The following is an 18865-nucleotide window of genomic DNA, read 5'->3' as shown; positions in this document are numbered from 1 at the left end:
AGGAAAGATGTAACAAGAGGAATAGAACAGGGAAAAACCAACAAAATTGGGTTGGTCTAGTGGTTAGCTCACTAGTCCGCTTAAGCAAGTGTTAGGGGTCGAATCATGCCTTGTGCATGCAGCAACCCATTGGCCAGCGGCAGATCAATTAAAACTTAATGTCAGATCTTTTGAGAGGAGAACGAGAAATAGAGTAGCATTAAAAGTTTAGACAAATTTTGCACACTCAGCCACTCAGGTAATGATCTGTATGAATCCAGTTAAGGTTAACCTAACTTAGGAAACATGAACCACAAATAACATATCAATGAAGAAAATTGCCTTAATACCAGCTTTCAAAAGTCTTTACAAAGCAAATATCTTGAATTAGTTTTCCAGAATACCTTACATGCATTTATTGGCTACTTCTATTGACAACAATTCAAAGAAACCAGCACTACAATATATATATAAACCAAAACATATATATTTAGTGTGTTAAATACTGGCTAGTTGATCTTCGTGATACAAATACAGGCCAAGACCAAACCGGGCGCAAGCTTTGCAGAAAGCAATTTCCTCAGCTGCTGCAACTGCATCGCCAATGTGGCCATCACTTGGTGACACTGTCCCAGTTGCCTCACGATGTGCCTGTTATTGTTTATAAAGACAGAAATTGAATGCAGCTTAGACACTGTAGAAGATGTTACCAAATGCACAGCTAATGTAGAAGGGAAATACTCAAATTTTATATCAGGTAAAGAGACTGCCTACACAGATGCATTCAAAACAAGGCAGCTACACTAAATACTGATCAAAAGACCTTGCTTTTTACTTCGGAAGGACAATAACAGATAGGCTCCAAATTACACTCTAAATGTATGAAATGTTTGTAATATAAAGGAGTAGTATCTTTTTGCTAGTACAATCTTAACCTGATAAACTAAATAGCATAACCAGCAACCTGTTAACCTGATAAATAACATAGCCATTTACAAATTTACATTATTAAGCTGTTCATTTCTACAGATATACATTCTTTCTAGAAAATAACCTATACCCTAATAGGGGCTTGAAAAGTATAATAAAAACATGATCAGACATATTCTGAACCCCTCAATCCATAAAGTAGCAGATCTAAGACGAAGTGAGTGAAATCACAAAGACATGCACAAGATTATTGATTCCACACACTTAGCACTATGGCAATTCCTTTTGCTATTATGACTCATAGCATTGTACAATGCATTCTTTGTTCAAGGGTACTCATCTCTGATCTCTTCATTCCTAATGAACAACAGTATCTCATAATCCCGGATCCTGTTGCAACTTGCCACCAGCAAGTAGCAACCTTAATGGAAACTTGAGACAAATAAAACAACATACAACAAGCTTAGAGGTTACTAAATCCCTAAACATTATAAAAAGAAACATGAATAGCTATTAACAGAATTTAAAAAAAAAAATATAAGAGTAGATAATGGAAGAATCAACCCACCTCTCCATCAGATCCTCTCACAGTAACGCGATAAACCACAGTAACACTGCCATTGTCAGAGAATATGACATCACGTATCTCGCCACACCATCCTGCAATGTAAACATGAGTGAGTTAACTTTAAAAGTTTACATTTTGATTAGGCAGATCAAATTACCGAGTTTGCAAAAACATGAAGAAACCTGGAGCATAGAAGCTTAACATCCTATTAGCATGATACCTTGCAAAGAGATAGCACAAATTAAATTAATTAGATAATAATATTAACAACAAATACTCAGAAGACAGACAGAATTTATTTTTTGCCATCACCTTTAATCATCAATAAGATTCTTTCCAGTCATCTATATACTTACTTTTAACTCGTACTTTTAAATATTAATAACTAACTCCTAATTAAAAATAATAAATTTTAATGATTCTCTAACCTTCTTATTAATAGTAATAATAGAAAAAAAAGGAAGATTAGGTAGGGAAGTAGGTTCACCTACCACGGGATTAGCGTTGGATCTCGATCGTGAGGTTTGACGATATTCTCCGGGATTCTCTTGTTGAGGTCTCTGAGAATCTCGGCGAGAGGGCGAGCCAGCGAGTTCGTGAGAGGGAACGTGGTTTCCAGGGGAACAACGTAGTTCGAATTAGGGACACCTCCTTTCTTGGTCTTTCCGCCGCCGTCACTGCTGCTGCTGCTGCTGCTGTTGCTGCCGTTGGTGTTGCTCCGTTCGACGGCGCACACCACAAGGGGCAATGCAGTCCTCTTGATTCTCGTCCTCCAGCGATCTGTTAGTGTAACTGAAGCGGAATTAGGGGTTGTGGTTCTGTTAACGGCGTTGAATGATGATGATGAACAGGCAGGGATTGCATTAGTGTTGGGGGTGATGGTGAAACCCATGATTGCGTCTCTCTCTCTCTCCCAGATTTGATCTGAGATTGATTTTGAAGAAGGGGAAACTATATTGACTTTCTTTCAGTGTGTAGGTAGAGGTAAAAGTAGACGCCCATCAACTAATTACACAATTAATTCTAGTTAATTATTCCTCCCGTAACAACGTCATTTTAATGCTCTTTATTATTATTGTTATTAACAACGTTAATATTCTAAACGGAGTTACTCCTTTCGTGGAACGCCGTCCCGTTGACTAGTTTCGTTTTCATAGAGCAAAATTCTCATTTGTTTTCCTAACACAATTCTTTTTGTTAGAAAACATGGTTGTTTAATTTGGAATTTACGATGTGTACCCCATGAAAATAAAAATGTAATTTTTCATTATTTGAGTCTTATTGAAATAATTTAAAACCAACTGTCTTACTAAACTTATAATTAAAGTTTATTTAAATAATGGATTTGAATTTTTAAAATTTTGAATTTTATTTTAAAAAATAAAGTATGATCTATCACCATTTATTTTATAGATAGGACTAAAAAAAAATATGAGAGAAAAAATATTTAATAATAAAAGATCTTACTTTATCTTCTTTTAATAAGGTGAAAATCTAAAATTTAGAAAATTTAAATTCTTAAATAATAGTGTTAGGGAGCTAAACCAAGGTTCGAACTTTTGATCTTCTGGATTTAGAACTTTAATACCATGTCCTAAAACCACTCATCCCAAAAACATAACTTGATAGGACAATATAACACTAATAATCATATCTTTAATACTTTTTAAACCTTCATTGTACACTTAAATTATTGACTCCTTATACTTTCTCATAATAATATAATTTGGAAGTTGGCGAACGGTGAACGGAGGTTAGTATTTGCGCAACTGCGGAAGTTGGAACTTGGAAAATGTCCATTCAGTCCTTTTTACATAAAAATATTATAACTTTGAATAAAGCCCAACAACTAGACTTATATGGCCCAAACGTTTTGTTTGGCCCAATCCAAACTAGGCTTCGTTTAAGAACACAAAAAAAAGGTAGCCTTCGTTTTGGTTAACGTTGGGAAACACCGGAAGAAACCTCAATTGTGTCAGAAATGGCTACAGTGGCAAGCACCTCACTGTTCACCCCTCTTGTTCCCCTTCTCCCCAGCACCAAATTCTCTCCAACAACACTGCACCTCGCCAACACAACCACCAAAGACTCCAACTTTGCCATCACCTGCTCTTCTTCTTCTTCTTCCAACGGCATTTTCCACACTGAGCAAGAATTGCTTGAAGCCATTGCCGACTATGACGGCAACGACCTCCCCTGCCTCAGGACCTATGAGAATGACCTCGCCCAGCTCACCCTCCTTGGAACCGTCGATTTCAACCAGGCCTTAACTGCGGCCGCCGCTGACGGCGGTGAAGTCGCCGACGAGCATGTCAACGCCGACATGGATGCCATGGTCGTCGAAACCATGAATCCTGGTCCTTCCGGCGAGAGAAGCACTGTCTCTACCCGATTGGTTAGTTCAATTCAATTTCCCTTGTTTAAACGAAACTCTGTTAATAGCAACAACAATGAGTATTATATTTTTGGGGTGTGGTTATGTTCAACAAAATGCTCAAATTCCACTGAAAAATGTAACTATATAGGTTTCATTGCTTAATAGTTAATGTTTTTGTTGTATCTAAGTTGCTTGGTAAAGTGAAAGTGTTGGAGCTGAAAACATGGTATGCTTTGTATTGATGGAACAATGATATTAACATATTAAAGGAGTGTTTATGTATTGCATTTGTGTATATTGAACCATGCACTAGGTGTGACTGGAATTTTAGAATGCCTTTGGTTGTCTGTTTTGGAAACATTTTGGTGTTAAGTATGTAGCTAATTTCTGGATGAAACTTATAGAAATGCAATTTGAGGTTTAGATCTTTAAAGCCTGTTGTCTTGACAGTTCTTACCTGCTAAGAAAGTTAAAGAAAAGGCGGCTAAGCTCAAGAAGACTATCTCGAGAGATATTTTTTCTAGCAATGCATCCAGAGATATACTTGCTATGACCTTTAGGCAAGTGGTTCTGCAGCAGCTTTGGAACTTTGAGCTGATTGTCTTTGAACCAGGAGAAGAACGGAACATGGGGGATCTTGAAGCCCCGAGAGAGGTATGTTGCTTACCTTTACTTTCTTTTGAAAATGAGATTTTATTTTCTCAATTGTTTTTTGTAAATTGTAATGGCATATTAAAATGTCTGTCCTGCAGGTGGCCCTGATACTGATACATTCAGTTGTTTTTATGCATTTCATATAAGCAGGTTTCTGCATCTTTTGCCCTTGGCTCATCTGATGAATCTCTTATCTCCAAGCTTGCAGAAGCTGTTTGCATTGCTGCTCTTCAAAACACTCAACAAGAATTTCTGAATAATCTAAATAGTGGTAATAGAAGCAGTTTCTTTCGCTGGTTTAAGAAGTCTAAAAGGATACAATCAAATGATTCTTCGGTCTTCTTGTACAAATTATTTGAAGATGAGATAGTTGAAAATGCCAGGAGTCTATTGGATAAATATAATTTAATGAAGGATAGTGATAAGCCTTTGAAAACAAAATCAATGCATCGCTGGTGGAAGCCATCGTTTTACGAGAAATTAGAAAAAATTGGTGGTTCTCATTTCAGTGCTTGGGCAAGCGAGTACGTACCTACATATCGGTTAGAGATTGATGCCAATATAATGGGAGATGCAAAAATTCATGGCTGGAAGAAGTCTGCAGATAATAGGTGGGAAGCTCTTTTGACCCACTCTCAAATGGTACTTTATCTTTACCTTTTGCATTGAATGCCTTCTGGAGTTTTTAGTGGTGGAATTAATTTTTTTGTTCTCAATTTTCTGTTTTACCTTTTGCATTGAATGCCTTTTGGAGTTTTAGTGGTGGAATTTATTTTTTTGTTCTCAGTTTTATGTTAAATAAATAGAAGGAAGAGAACATGGTAAGACACCGGGGTCAATGTTCTTGTTCATGAGTATTGGGTGGCCTCATTGCTTCTAGTTTATAAAGTGTCAAATGATACTCTTACTTTACTACATAAGAAGGGGCAATTGAGCACACTAATCAGTGATTAACTTGACCAAAGAAAAGTAATATTTTTCTTTTGTGTTAAATAGTTCATGCAAAACCATTAAAACACAATTATGACTTCCTCTAAATTTTCTGGTTAAAAATATTATAGTGCAAACCCAGTCAGGAAGAAAAAAGATGATCGGGAAAGCAAACTAACAAAAACGTGCAGTGTAAGGGTTGATAAAATATTAACGAAGACTGAGGGTGATGCTGAGAAACAACCTGGAGAGTTACAGACAACTTTCTAAACAGATCAGGCTCTTAACCCAATGATAATGTGTATGGCCGTTTGTTAACTTCAATTATGATGGCTTTATGTTTATATATATACATGATTTTAATTATTGATTATTGAACATATTGCTGCATAGGCTTACCTGAAATTATGTGACAACTATGTTATCAATATCATGTATACAATTGATGTTCATTTTGCTCCAAATTTCACAATATTGCAGGTTCGATTGGCAGAAGTGCTTGATATGTATTATGTGGATCCTTATTCACTAGTTGATAAGCAATTATCCTGTAGTGTGGCAGCCAATGTTGCCAGTGTGTCTAATAAGAAGGTAGTCAAGTGTCTGTGTCTGTTGCTTGAAGAAGAGTAATATTTTCATCTTATATTTCCTTCATAGTTCATATGACTCCACTGAGGTAGCACTTACCTGTTTTTTTTATCATTTTAATTGGTAGGGGGGTTTGTCTTTATCAAAACTGTTGTCAGCCTCCCTTGCAAGTGGTATATTTCTTTTTGCAGTCACTGCTCTGGGTCAATTATGTTTGCCTCATTTGTTCAAGGAAAAGAAACACCTTGTAGATCATAGATCTCTGTCATCATCTGAAATCAATGTTGTAATGCATGGCAGTTCGGATGCAACAAAGGTACGCAGTTTATTCTTTTCCCCCCTTCTATTATTTGCTTATTATGTAGAAAATATTCAGAAACAATTTATATGCTCAATTTATGTGTTGTTTGGGAATGCAGATTTCATTTTCTTGTTCATTTCAATTTATAAGCTCAATTTATTTGCTATCTGCAAACAACAATGAATGCTATTAGAAAAAGGCTTGTCATATTAAATGCTATTAGAATCAACAAGTCTATAGCATTGAGCTGTCTGAATTCTGCCACTTTCTTGTCATTGTTATGAGTTTGCTTGCTATGCTGTGACAGTGACTGGTGCAAAGGTTATAAACTTACCTCTGGGGGTAGGAAAATCATGATCTGGTTAGCAGATCCAAAGCTATAGAACTTGAGTGTAGATATTTTGTTGAAATGGAATGGCCTTACCTTACCTTTTTTTTTTAAATAAACAAAAGTTGCATCAGTGGTGGATATTTACAAATAAAAAAAGTATGTCATAAGCTTTAGCTTTTAATCTGCATATTTTTACCCTTTGTAATTCTTCCTCAGCCACATCATGTTCCATGGCTGTTTTCTTGTGTTCGTGCTAGCATATCTGTATTGTTCGTTTTCGTGTTACCATACCTTTAACTTCTGTCTGAAAAGTGCTTCTTTTTGTTGGCTATATTGCATGGATAGTTGGAAGATTTTTGCACATTAGCTGTTGAAAAGGTAAAGGATGCTCTTGGGTGGTCCGGTGACATTAGGAAGGAAGATGGTATTGGCGTCTATATTGGAAAATTGCCGCCCTACTTGAGAAGAGGTGAAGGCGATGCTACTCTCGATACCACTCTAGATAACTTAGATGCAGATGTAGTAGAGTCCATGGAGGACATTGATAGTTACCAGGTACTCCAGATCCTCAGAATATTCTAAATAACCTTGCCTTCTCTTTGGTGCATCTTTAAACTTAACAGATGACTTGTCATGAGAACTTCAATTTCATGAGCCTCCATAATGCGGGGTAAAAACTGCATTCATGTGACGCGTCATGTTTGATCTGTGTTTATCAACCTGGTCCGGATGCACGACAATGGTATCTGGAAACTCTTAATAGTACATTTGATTCTGTCCTTGACCTTGCAATTGCTTGAAAATCAGGTGGTTTTCTCTAGCGACGGAAGCGTAATTGGTTTTCAACCTTTAAGTCGGGTGGCCGTCTTTCGATGGGCTGCTAATCCTCTAACGAGGGAGCTATACGGAGGGAAAAAGCTTTCACCGAGTAAGTTCTAGTTGCTTTTTAGAACACAATTAGAAGGCTTACCAAATGTGCTAACTCTTTCCCATGGATTTTTTCAAGCAGGTATTATTGAACGAGGTCTCAAGTTCTCCCTTCCGAGAAATGTTTTCGTTGTAGAGTTGTTAATGTCAGTGAATCCAGATGCTTATTTTGCTGTAGCTAGGCCATTTCGGTGATTCATTTATTAATAGCAATACTTCCTAATATGCTGGTTTTACTTATAAACAGCAACGATGCACAATTTTATTCAATAGATTTTGTGAGAAGTTGAAAACGTCCTTCCCCAGCTTTGCCCTATTGTTTGAAAAGTATTGATGTTATTGACCAACACGTTCTGTTTATAAATTTGAAGTGAATAGATTTAAAGTTGACTTCTTGTATTGTTACCTCATTTGATCAAACATATAATTATTCAATGGGGCAGTATGAAAGAGTTTCTTTTTAATAATTAAGTATATCCTTAAGAATAGAATTCTGTCAAGGGAACGAGAATCAATATGAAGAAAGTATAAAGTAGAAAGCACTCCTACCTGATTATAGAATTGCCGGGAGATAGCACTCACGAACTACATGACTCTCTAAACCGTTGGCAATTTTTAGAATGAGAAGAGCATGAAGCCATATTCTAATATCACTTTCTCTCTTTCAATTTAGTCCACACTGTTTGATCTCTATTCTACATAACTTGGCAGAAGTATCACATTCTTGGCCTCGATTCCTTCTGGCAACAATGGGCACCACTTCGTTTCATGTTGCAGTGTATCCATGGTTTGCCTTAGGCCATCTTACATCATACCTTCACATATCCAACAAACTTGCTGAGAGAGGCAACAGGATTTCATTTCTAATGCCTAGAAATACCATACCCAAATTGGAACATTTCAATCTCTACCCAGATCTCATCTCCTTCATTCCGATAACCATACCAGATGTCGATGGCCTCCCTCCTGGGTCTGAAACAACTGCAGACCTTCCTTTCTCATTGTATTCCCTTCTCATGGCAGCAATGGACCTCACTGAGCCTGCCATTGAAAATTTTCTCAGAGAGCTTAGACCCCATATGGTATTCTTTGATTTCACATATTGGTTACCTGCATTGGCATCCCGGTTAGGCATTAAGGCTGTAAATTACTGCACAACTAGCCCTGCCGTTGTAGGATATGTTATAAGCCCAGAAAGAAAACTCCATGAAAAGTCACTAACAGAAACTGATCTATTACACCCTCCACCAAGCTTTCCTGCATCAGCCATGCGGCTACAACCTTATGAAGCAAGAGATGTAGCTGCTATCACTATAAAGAGTCATGGCAAAGGCATTTCATTTATGGAGCGCCAAATTATATCTTTCACCAGCTGTGATGCTGTCATTTTCAAAACTTGCAGAGAAATGGATGGTCCTTATTGTGATTATCTTGAAAGGCAAATGAGAAAGCAAGTGTTTCTGGCAGGACCAGTTTTGCCATACCCAACAATATTCAATTTAGAAGAAAAATGGGTGACTTGGCTAGGAAGTTTCAAACCGAAAACAGTGATTTTCTGTGCTTTTGGAAGTGAATGCATTTTGAGTAGCTACCTATTTGAGGAACTGTTATGGGGTTTTGAACTAACAGGAATGCCTTTTCTAGCTGCCTTAAGACCCCCGACCGGAGCAGAAACAGTGAAGTCAGCTTTGACTGAAGGATTTATTGAGAGAACAAAAGGAAGAGGGGTGGTTTATGGAGATTGGGTTCAACAGCAATTGATCTTGCGCCACCCATCCGTGGGTTGCTTCGTAACTCATTGTGGTTCTGGATCATTAACAGAGGCCATGGTAAATGAGTGCCAAATGGTACTGCTCCCCCACGCAGGAGATCAATTTATTAATGCAAGAATAATGAGTGAAGAATTGAAAGTAGGAGTAGAGGTTAAGAAAAGTGCAGATGATGGACTATTTACTAGGCAAGCTGTGTGCAAGGCTGTGATAACTGTAATGGACACTAATAATGAAGTGGGACAAGTTGTGAGAAAGAACCATGGCAAATGGAGGGAGTTCCTACTCAGCAAGGGGCTCGAAAACTATTACTTGGATGATTTGGTTCAGAAGCTGCATAGTCTGCTCAAGTCTTGATTTAGACATTATTAAAAATATTGAAAGCCACTAGATGAATAAATAGCATTTACATATGAGCTGGGAATACATATTATGGGTAATCATAATCACAAAAATGAATGTGATTCTTTGGGGTGTAAGTTGAATATGACTAGATAGTAGACTAAAATCAGATTCTGCTGTTAAGAATTCTATCCCGTGCCATAAATATCATAACATTCTACATATCTCATATCCCAATTATTGGATATAGTGTGTTTCCTTGTAAAGTAAAAGGTCTCAAAGGTAGCTAATAAATATCAGTGTATGCTAGCCCCAGGATAACTAGATAAAATGCACTACTCACGACATCACTTGATATTAACTGAAAAATGAAATGTTTCAGCAGTTTTAACTTGATATATAAATCTATAATGAATTCTACAAAAAGCCAGATTAAGAGTATCATCAAGTATATATGTTATTCTCCTTGAACTTGCATTTAAATATAGAGGCAAAGAAACTTCTCTCTCTCTTCTTGTTGAGGACGTCATTTTTTTGGAGTGGTTTCTGGATTTTCTAGCCCAAAACGACGCCTGAACTTGGCAATCTGCCCCAAACTCTCGGCCATCTGACGCCTTGCCCGGAAGTGGTATACTTTGCCAACAGGGTGTATCTTTGTCATCATGACATGCATCAATCTACCCGTTTGTGTAACATAGCTTATCCATTGCTTCTGCGGGTGCACTCCCTTCTTCATCTCCTGCCAATTTGCAATACATCCAAGCTTATCAACAACGTACACACCACACACACATTTGATCAAACACTTGGTATGCTAAATAGAATTTCATTTTGGAACCTCCTGCCACCACCAAAAGCCAAAGCTCCCCACCCACCCAAAAACAAAATAACAATGATAATAATAATTGTTAATACAAATAATTCAGATCAATTATTGTTTTTCATTTCTGTTTTGGACATAATGAATGAAGAGCGATAACCATGTCTCTCCACGAACAGAGCTAAAAACCGAATAACGCTTGCCTTAAAATTTAGGAACTGTAAGACCAAGAATACAGCTCCGGAAGAACAATGGATAAATTTCAGGAATTGAAAATAAAAAGCGGAACTTGCAACAAGCAACCCATAAAGGCACAACCAAACTCATTCTAGCAGCTGGGGAAAAAAAATAGCGAGAGAAAAAGTTCAAATTGAAACAAATGATGAGGTTTACCTAAAATGGTGGTTGCTGCAGCACTGAGATTAGATTGAATTCTCTGGACTGTGAACTTTGTGAAAAGAAAATCTGTTCCTAACTCTGCAATTACCGACGTAGAAGACGAAGAACAGGTTTTAGGTCTTGGACCTTGGAGATAATTTGGGCCTCATGGGCCCATTTGAGTTTAAAAAAAATACCCCGAAAAATAAATAAAAAAGTTTTATGAAGCAAAAGAATAAAATAAAATTGAAAATTGGAAATACAGATTCCGAATTGGATTCATCAAAATTTGTAATGGAGTAAACGCAACTAGGGTTTTTGACAATTAAAAAAAAGAAGAAAAGATTGGAATTTGGAATAAAGTGAAAGAAAGCGCATCCCCTTTTTGGTTTGAGCATTCTATTCTATTTGATCATAAACGATTGCTGCAGAAGAGTAGCATTATTCTAATCTGATCGTAGTGTGTGAGTGATTGGTATTATTGAATTGGAACTGCGATGGGAAGGGGAAAATACAAGAGCAAGCCCACCGGTCGCCGCCAGTTTTCCACGCCGGAAGATCTCCGTAAGCACAATTCTCAAACCCTTTTATTCTTTTCCGTCTGATTCCCGTTGTTGGTGTTTTTGTCGTTTCTTCTCAAAATCAGTGAAATTCTATTCAGCTTGTTGCAAATTTTGATTTTGAGCTAAGTTTTTATGTAGCTGGTTTATTGATTCAGTAAAATTGAAGCAAGTGTGTGTTATTTTTGTGTGGACGTTTTGTAGTTAGATCTGGATAGACTGTGAAGTTTAATAATTAATGAATATACTGTTATGTTGAATGAAATTCAAATTAGCGTTCATAGTTGGTTTATGCTGTTAATTCTTTTATCTGAAGCTACAAGCTGCACTATAGATGAAATAAGCATTAGTTAGGGCCCTGAATAAATATGAAAAATATTATAATTTGTGATGAAAATGGAAAATTAACGATTCTGTAGTGTTGCTGAGATTGTCACTTTTTTGGCCTATGATTGTGGTTGGTTTCTATATAGGCTACCATGAGGCGACATTGCCTCACTATGAGTTTTAACACATAAGGAAATAGAACTGCCAGGTTTGTTAATAGAATTTTGGTTTTCCCTCCAAGGTTTGTTAACCATTTCAAAATTTGGCTATGCTGGGGAGAACTGATTTAGATTGTTGTTTAGGCATTTCAAACATGATTATGGTTGTGGCTTAGATTGTTTATGTGACTATGTGAGACTGGTAAATCATGTAGGAACTTGTTTGCGAAAGTGGTAGTAGATCCTGTAAATTTTATTCTCTCTTTTAGGATTGATGACAGAAATGTAGGGAAAAGCTTCTAATGATTTTCTTTTATCAGCCCTTTTATCCTTTTAAGTTTTAGAAGACAAAAGCTTCCATTATGATTTATACTCTTTTGATATACTACACTGTTTAATTGGTTAGGTTATAACCCAATTCTCTAAATGCGAAACTGAGCTGTATTAAAAGTTTAAAATTTAAAATAACAAGATAGATTGTGATACCAACACCTCTTTCCTCTCCTCCTTTTAAAGAGATGAAACAGAAGAGATATTTCTTAATTTCATAAAGAATACTTTTGAGAACTCAATATTTCATTTGACTGCTGCAGTTGCTGGAACCTCTAACCGTCCTCGGACTTTTAGACAGGTTTTCTTCTACACCCTTTTCCCCACCTCCTCTTTCTCCTTTCTCTCAAGTACACATCATTTGTTCACTTTACACAGAATAATTTTGTCAGTTTGGATTACCTATGGTGATTTGTTTTTAAAGAAATACAATGTACAATTGTACATGATTATGATTAAGCTGTTTCCATTTTCTTGATATCTTTTGCAAACCAAATTTTACTAACCTGATCATTTTCTTGATGACTTTATTAGAAAGAAGCTGAGCATGAAGAAGAACCCAAGGAAGTGTCTGAGGATGAATCTGGGGAAGAATCCGAAGAAGAAGAAGCCACAGTTAATATACTACTATATAAATTTTCCTGAATTGTTCACTTTTTTGTGTCTTTTTGTTTGCTTCTGCAGTATGCCCTCGTAAGTATGAAATTGACTGTCCTGTTGCCATATAATGTATGCAGAAGAGTAAAGGAACTCAAGGGATTATTGAGATTGAAAATCCTAACTTGGTAAAGCCTAAGAGCTTGAAAGCTAGAGATGTTGATGTGAGTTCAACTTTCCCTTTTGATCTTTACACTGACATCTTATTGTAATAAATTTCATGCTAAGTATAATGCTAATTTTTTTCGGTCGGTGCAGGTTGGAAAAACTACTGAACTTTCAAGGCGTGAAAGGTTTGTTATTTTTTATTTGCTTCTTGTTAAAGCAAGATTGTTAAAGGAGATCTGGACATTCTATTTGTCTAATTGCTTTTTCCATATTGGTGAAAGTTATGAAGTTTTCTTTATATATAAAATTTCCCACCTTTTTGCAGAGAGGAGATAGAGAAACAGAGAGCTCATGAACGCTACATGCGGCTGCAAGAGCAAGGAAAAACAGAACAAGCAAGGAAAGATTTAGGTACCTCTATAGCTCTTGAAATAGTTTCTCTAGTTGCGTACATTTTTTTCTTGCTCCTCTTCCCCTTATGTTTATGGTTGCTTGTGTACAAGTTTTGATGATTGGAGTACGCTAGAGTAGTTTAACTGAAATAGATATGTTTTGCTGGGAGAAATCATGAGAATTAATTGTAAAATGCATATGATTAATGTTTCTATCTTTGGTATGCAGAACGTTTAGCTCTTATTCGTCAGCAAAGGGCGGAAGCAGCTAAGAAGAGAGAAGAAGAGAAAGCTGGTAAGCTCTAATGGCTGTTTGTTTTGCCAACTCTTGTGATTTCAAAGTCTTTGAACCAAGGATTCAATCTGTTTCAGCCAAAGAGCAGAAGAAAGCCGAAGCACGCAAGTGAATTTCGTGGAGATTGCTGTGTGGCCTGGTTTTACTCCAATTAGGAGGAATCTGTGCTCTCACTACACTACAATACAATATTGTGTCCATTTAGCTTTATAATGGAGATAACCATTCCAAGTTGTTAACATGTAATGCAATTATTTGGCTTGAAATATTTACTATTATTATTATATAAAAGGGTTCCCTACATCAAGCCAAGGGAAAATATTTCTCTTTCTCTGCAGTATCCTCCACGCCCTCTACCCTTCTATTTGTTAACCAAAATGTTTTTGTTAGAGAGTAGGGTATTATTGCATTTGGAGAATGAATGAATATTGTTACTCCTATTTTGATAATGTCATTCTTTTATTCTATAAATTCTTGCAAATATACAATGCAAAGAAACGTTTGGATTGGTATTATCAAAATTAGAGTGACATTATCATTTTCCTATTCGGGATAGATTACTTTGGCTATAAATTCATGCAGCATGGGTGCTTTGCATTGGTCTGCCCTTATTCAGCTATTTGAGATGGTTTTCTTTTTCTTCTTGGGGATGTTGCTATGTTCTCTGTTGAGTAACTGCTGATCACATAATCACATAACTTGTTTTCATTTTGAGTAACTACTGATTAAGGGATAATGCGTTATTACTTATTATCATACCTTACATGGACCATACCCAAATATCATGAATTTATTTAGGTATCTTGACCTCTTAAACAACCACTGGTTTCATTAATGCTAGGAACATGATCAACAAAGATTTAAGCATAATAACACATAACAGCTAAGCAAGCCTCTTCAGCAAATGCATTACTTGCTACCTTGATTGTTCTGGCATTATGTCCAGCTTTTTTTATTTTTTTTTGGTGTAATTTAATGTATCCAGCTATTTACAGTATCCTAAGTTGGGTCAATGTTGATGTTTAGTTTTATCTTTTACTATAAATAAATTCATATAAGAAAGAAAATATAACTCAATATGGGAATGACGTAAATACCTAAACTTTAAGAGGCGAATAATACAAGAATAGTTTGAGAACTTGTTGGAGTCTCTCTTATCCCATCCATCCAATTTAAATTAAAAGGGTATTTACTTACTCTATAAACTGCCATTTGTTTGAGGAATGTATAGCACTCGAAAGGTGGTAGTATTATTAATTAATTAGTATTATTGTTATTATTATTATAGAGTTTTGCATTGTAAGGAAGGATAAAGGATAATAACGACATGAAAGTGGGCAAGGCCGGCAACCAAAAAAACAAAAAAAAAGAAGGCCGGCAAGTGAAAACTTAATTCACAAATTCATAGGAAGTTCAAAATCAAAAGTGGCCAACGAGCCTTAGCTCACATGGCATATCTCTCCTTCCTCACCTCAAGGGTCGTAGGTTCAAACCCGACCGGTTGCAATCAGAGAGAAAAATGTGGTAAGTGTGAGGAGTGTATGGGTGTATTGTGTGCCTAGAATTGAGGTTGAGATACCTAGGATTGGGGGTTGTCCAATCTACCGACCCAAAAAAAAAAATCAAAAGTGAACCTTAGAAGTGAACCTTAGAATATAGTTCATTAATCATTAGGCCATACATAGTAGTCTACAACTTAATCTCAATAAATATCATCATATATATAGCTTCCCTTCAAAGATGATACACTAGTTATTACATATGATATCATATAATTGCAGCTTATGGTATTTGTAATAACATTTCTTTTATCCAAATCACTGGTATAAAACTCCAATCCCACTTTGATTAAACTATGTCATATGATATAACTAATAATTGTCTTTTTTTCTTTAAGTACTCAACATAGTTTTAACAGCATATATAACTAGGCTCAATCATGAATTAATTAGGATTTTAGCATTTTGATGTGATGATGACTTGTAAAGTTGTAATGTTTTATCACATCATTTGATCAGCGAAAATAATGTCTACAAGTTGGGTGTTGTGATTCGACTTCAGTCAACATCCATTTAATGTAGCACCGCCCATTTTGGGAGTTTAAATTTTGAAGTATATTACTGAAACTTAGTTCAATTGGTAAAATTATATTTTTTTTAATACGATATATTTGGATTTAAATTTTGACTAATGCGCCAAGTATTGTGTTGAATATGAATTTTTTAATGTTGTGTGAATGAGTGTGTAATATAAATATATTGTAGTATCTAATATTAGAAGTTGTCCAATTCATCTGACAAAAAAAATCTTAAAACATTATTTAATTAATTAACAGATCATATACGTCAGCATCAAATTATGCATGTCGTTTTAATCAATATATATCATAATATCCACATTACCAAATAAAAGAAACTGGAGAAAAATAGGTTGTATTCATCCATGTGCCATATGATTAGAGTATTTATTACAAGTCTTAACTGCATATATCTGCATCGTTACCTACCAACTCATCTTCAATTATTGAAATTCAAATTAGGTCGTGCCACTTTTCTTCCTCCGTTCCTGTATTAATTACTTTCTCTAAGTTTGAAGGCAAATAACAAAGTAACAAACGGAAAAGTCTGATAATAAAAAAAGTAAAACATTATTAAAATTTATTTTATTTAATAAAAAATAATTAGAACTTATTTTATTTAATAAATAAAATAAATTTTAGTAATTTTTTTGTCTTTCTATAAAACATCTTCTTGTTTAGAATCCTAAATTTTAAAGGTTGGATTGAAAACTATGCTGTCATCATTTAACTTGCCCTTTAATGTCTCGTCGCTAATTTAAATATTTTTTTCTTTTGATGTATATTAGAAGAACAAAAACGAAAAAAAAAAGGGGCCGGAATTCAATATATAATTATATATATGTCACTGTTTGATGCCATGTAATTAAAATAGCTATCCAACATGAAATTCAACTTGAACATTTATTTATGAAATTTCAAAAATATGACTGCGTTTGTATTTTTGACTTTTTTTTTATAATAATAATAATAATAATAATCAAATGTATGTGGGATTGGATATTTGCAGCACATGACAATATTTATCATCTCATGCTAAATATTTTCATTAAATAATGAAGGATAATACATGAGTGACGAAAACATTATTAAAAAAAATTCAAATTTGTGAACCAGTAAAAACATTAAGATTGAATGGGACTACTTCTGTAGGTTCATGAACTAACATGACTTCTTCCATATACTAGGCCACGGTTAATCGATCAACGAATGAAATTGTTTAATTTGACCCCTTAATCACAGCTTATACCTGAACCGAAAAAACGTTAACATACTTTTTTATAATAAATTAATAATTACATTGGTGGATTTGACCAACTCCTTTCTCCAACATCATTTGAATAATAATCTATGCGGCTTTTGTTAAAGAAAATGCAATTTGCCGTAGGATTCACATTATTACTTTAGGTAACTATTTATATAAAGACATTTAAAATATATTTTTTAAAGATATTTTTTAGTAATTAAATTTAATACATATAATCGATTAAATCGTATTATTTTTTGTTAAAATTAGATCAAACAAATCAATTTAGCTAAAAAATTTTGAATCTATCTAAATTAATATTTTTTTTATAAAAAATAACTACTATACTCTTATTATAGAAAATAACTAAAATACTTCTATTATATATATATATATATATATATATATATATATATATATATATATATATAAAATAAGGGTATTTTAGTTAATAATTTTCTATAAAAAAATATTAATTTAGATCGATTTAAGGTTTGGTTTACTGATTTTTTAATCAAACCGATTTGTCTAGTCTAATTTTAATAAAAATAACATACTTTAATCGATTACATATATCAAATTTTAATAATTAAAAAATAAAAAGAACATTTTAAATATCTTTATCTAAATAACTCTGGTTAATTTATTATTAGAACTAGAACATATCGTCCAGTCACTAGGACAAAAATTTGTTCATGATATTTAATTTACGTGAAGCTAAGAATACAACATGCAATAATGAATAGTATATAGATACACCACACTGGTGGCTTTCTTTATCTTAATAATTTTAATTTAGCGTTCTCACTTTTCTTCCGTGAAGTAGAGTCTCTCCTCTAATTTGACGTTGCAATGACTTTTAATTTTTTTTATTATTTATTTTAATCTTAATCACTTTGAATTTTTTTTTTAATCCTAGCTAGTAGGAAATAGAAGAGGATGCTAACTCTTTTATTTAAAGTGAAAATTCAGTCGACTTTACGTGAAATAGTTGATAGTCAAGAGCCGTTAGATGAAAATTTAGTCAAATCAGTCAAATCATCTAACGGCTCTCTATTATTAACTTCACGTGAACTCGGCTGTATCTGAATTTCCAAATTTATTTAAACTTTTTGTTTCTTTGTTTTTGGTTTAGTACAAAACTTGTATGCTTTTCTCACCCTCTTCGGTTGCCGCTCCACTTTGCTCAAATACAAATTTTACAAAGATCACAAGCTGCTTCAAGCCTGTCCAACCAACTATACAAATTGTCACATCTTTTCTCTCTAAAATAGAACACTAAAAAATAAATAAAAAATAAAAAAATTCTTGTTTATTCTTGTTCAATGCGTGTGCTTAGTTGTGTGCAAGGATATCTAAAACTAGGAAATATTTCTAATATCCTTTAAACACTCTCTCTTTGTATACTATACTAGGCACATTTATTAGGCTACGTTTGTTTCTGAGAAGAAGACAAGATAAGACAATGATAACAAGACACAAATTTTGTATTCTTATATTTTGTTTGGTGATAAATTAGAATAAATTATGAAAATTCAATTTATTCTCATTTTTTATTTAAAAAATTTAAGAAAAATATAATAATAAAAAAGTATAATTATAAAAAATTAACAAGAATAATGAAAGAAAAAATAAAAAAGAAGTTATATCTCTTGTTAGTGTTTCTGTGTCATTCTTGTCAGGATTGACACAAAATATACTAATTCAGTATTCCTGGACATAATGTCTCTGTCCATATCTTATCTGTCAAACACGATTTTGTATCTCGTGTCCATGTATCAGTGTCCTATCTCTGAAAACAAACGCAGTCTTATATACTAT

At 34.4% G+C, this 18865-nt stretch overlaps 5 protein-coding genes across 6 annotated transcripts; 3 read left to right on the top strand and 2 right to left on the bottom strand.

Moving 5' to 3' along the window:
• Positions 1-304: 304 nt before the first annotated feature.
• LOC130955980 (DNA repair RAD52-like protein 2, chloroplastic) lies at positions 305-2511 on the bottom strand. The gene is made up of 4 exons (XM_057882997.1): positions 1969-2511; positions 1660-1697; positions 1478-1569; positions 305-630 (listed from the first exon to the last, which is right to left on the bottom strand). The coding sequence occupies exons 1-4, from the start codon at positions 2367-2369 to the stop codon at positions 478-480; spliced, it is 684 nt and encodes a 227-aa protein (XP_057738980.1). The 5' UTR covers positions 2370-2511; the 3' UTR covers positions 305-477.
• A 921-nt stretch (positions 2512-3432) lies between these two features.
• LOC130955224 (uncharacterized) lies at positions 3433-7995 on the top strand. 2 transcript variants are annotated; one of them, XM_057882038.1, is made up of 8 exons: positions 3433-3872; positions 4305-4508; positions 4632-5150; positions 5919-6029; positions 6154-6342; positions 7004-7213; positions 7466-7586; positions 7668-7995. In XM_057882038.1, exons 1-8 carry the CDS (start codon positions 3459-3461, stop codon positions 7778-7780), a joined length of 1881 nt encoding a protein of 626 aa, XP_057738021.1. In that variant the 5' UTR covers positions 3433-3458; the 3' UTR covers positions 7781-7995. The 2 variants fall into 2 exon arrangements, with proteins under 2 accessions (XP_057738021.1, XP_057738023.1); XM_057882040.1 differs by having other exon boundaries at positions 4659-5150; positions 7668-7993.
• A 95-nt stretch (positions 7996-8090) lies between these two features.
• Positions 8091-9771, top strand: LOC130955226 (cyanidin 3-O-galactoside 2''-O-xylosyltransferase FGGT1-like). The gene has a single exon (XM_057882041.1). The coding sequence runs from the start codon at positions 8335-8337 to the stop codon at positions 9709-9711; it is 1377 nt and encodes a 458-aa protein (XP_057738024.1). The 5' UTR covers positions 8091-8334; the 3' UTR covers positions 9712-9771.
• A 121-nt stretch (positions 9772-9892) lies between these two features.
• Positions 9893-10432, bottom strand: LOC130955228 (uncharacterized). The gene has a single exon (XM_057882043.1). It carries the CDS (start codon positions 10430-10432, stop codon positions 10223-10225), a length of 210 nt encoding a protein of 69 aa, XP_057738026.1. The 3' UTR covers positions 9893-10222.
• A 727-nt stretch (positions 10433-11159) lies between these two features.
• LOC130955227 (uncharacterized) lies at positions 11160-14052 on the top strand. Its single transcript, XM_057882042.1, has 8 exons — positions 11160-11458; positions 12533-12570; positions 12804-12884; positions 13007-13090; positions 13185-13219; positions 13360-13445; positions 13656-13721; positions 13799-14052. The coding sequence occupies exons 1-8, from the start codon at positions 11392-11394 to the stop codon at positions 13831-13833; spliced, it is 492 nt and encodes a 163-aa protein (XP_057738025.1). The 5' UTR covers positions 11160-11391; the 3' UTR covers positions 13834-14052.
• Positions 14053-18865: the final 4813 nt, after the last annotated feature.

The sequence above is a fragment of the Arachis stenosperma genome, chromosome 10 (genome assembly GCF_014773155.1).
Source record: "Arachis stenosperma cultivar V10309 chromosome 10, arast.V10309.gnm1.PFL2, whole genome shotgun sequence".
NCBI classification, from domain to species: domain Eukaryota; kingdom Viridiplantae; phylum Streptophyta; class Magnoliopsida; order Fabales; family Fabaceae; genus Arachis; species Arachis stenosperma.
The sequence above is the reverse complement of the archived record's forward strand: the minus strand, read 5'-3'. Positions and strand labels throughout refer to the sequence as shown.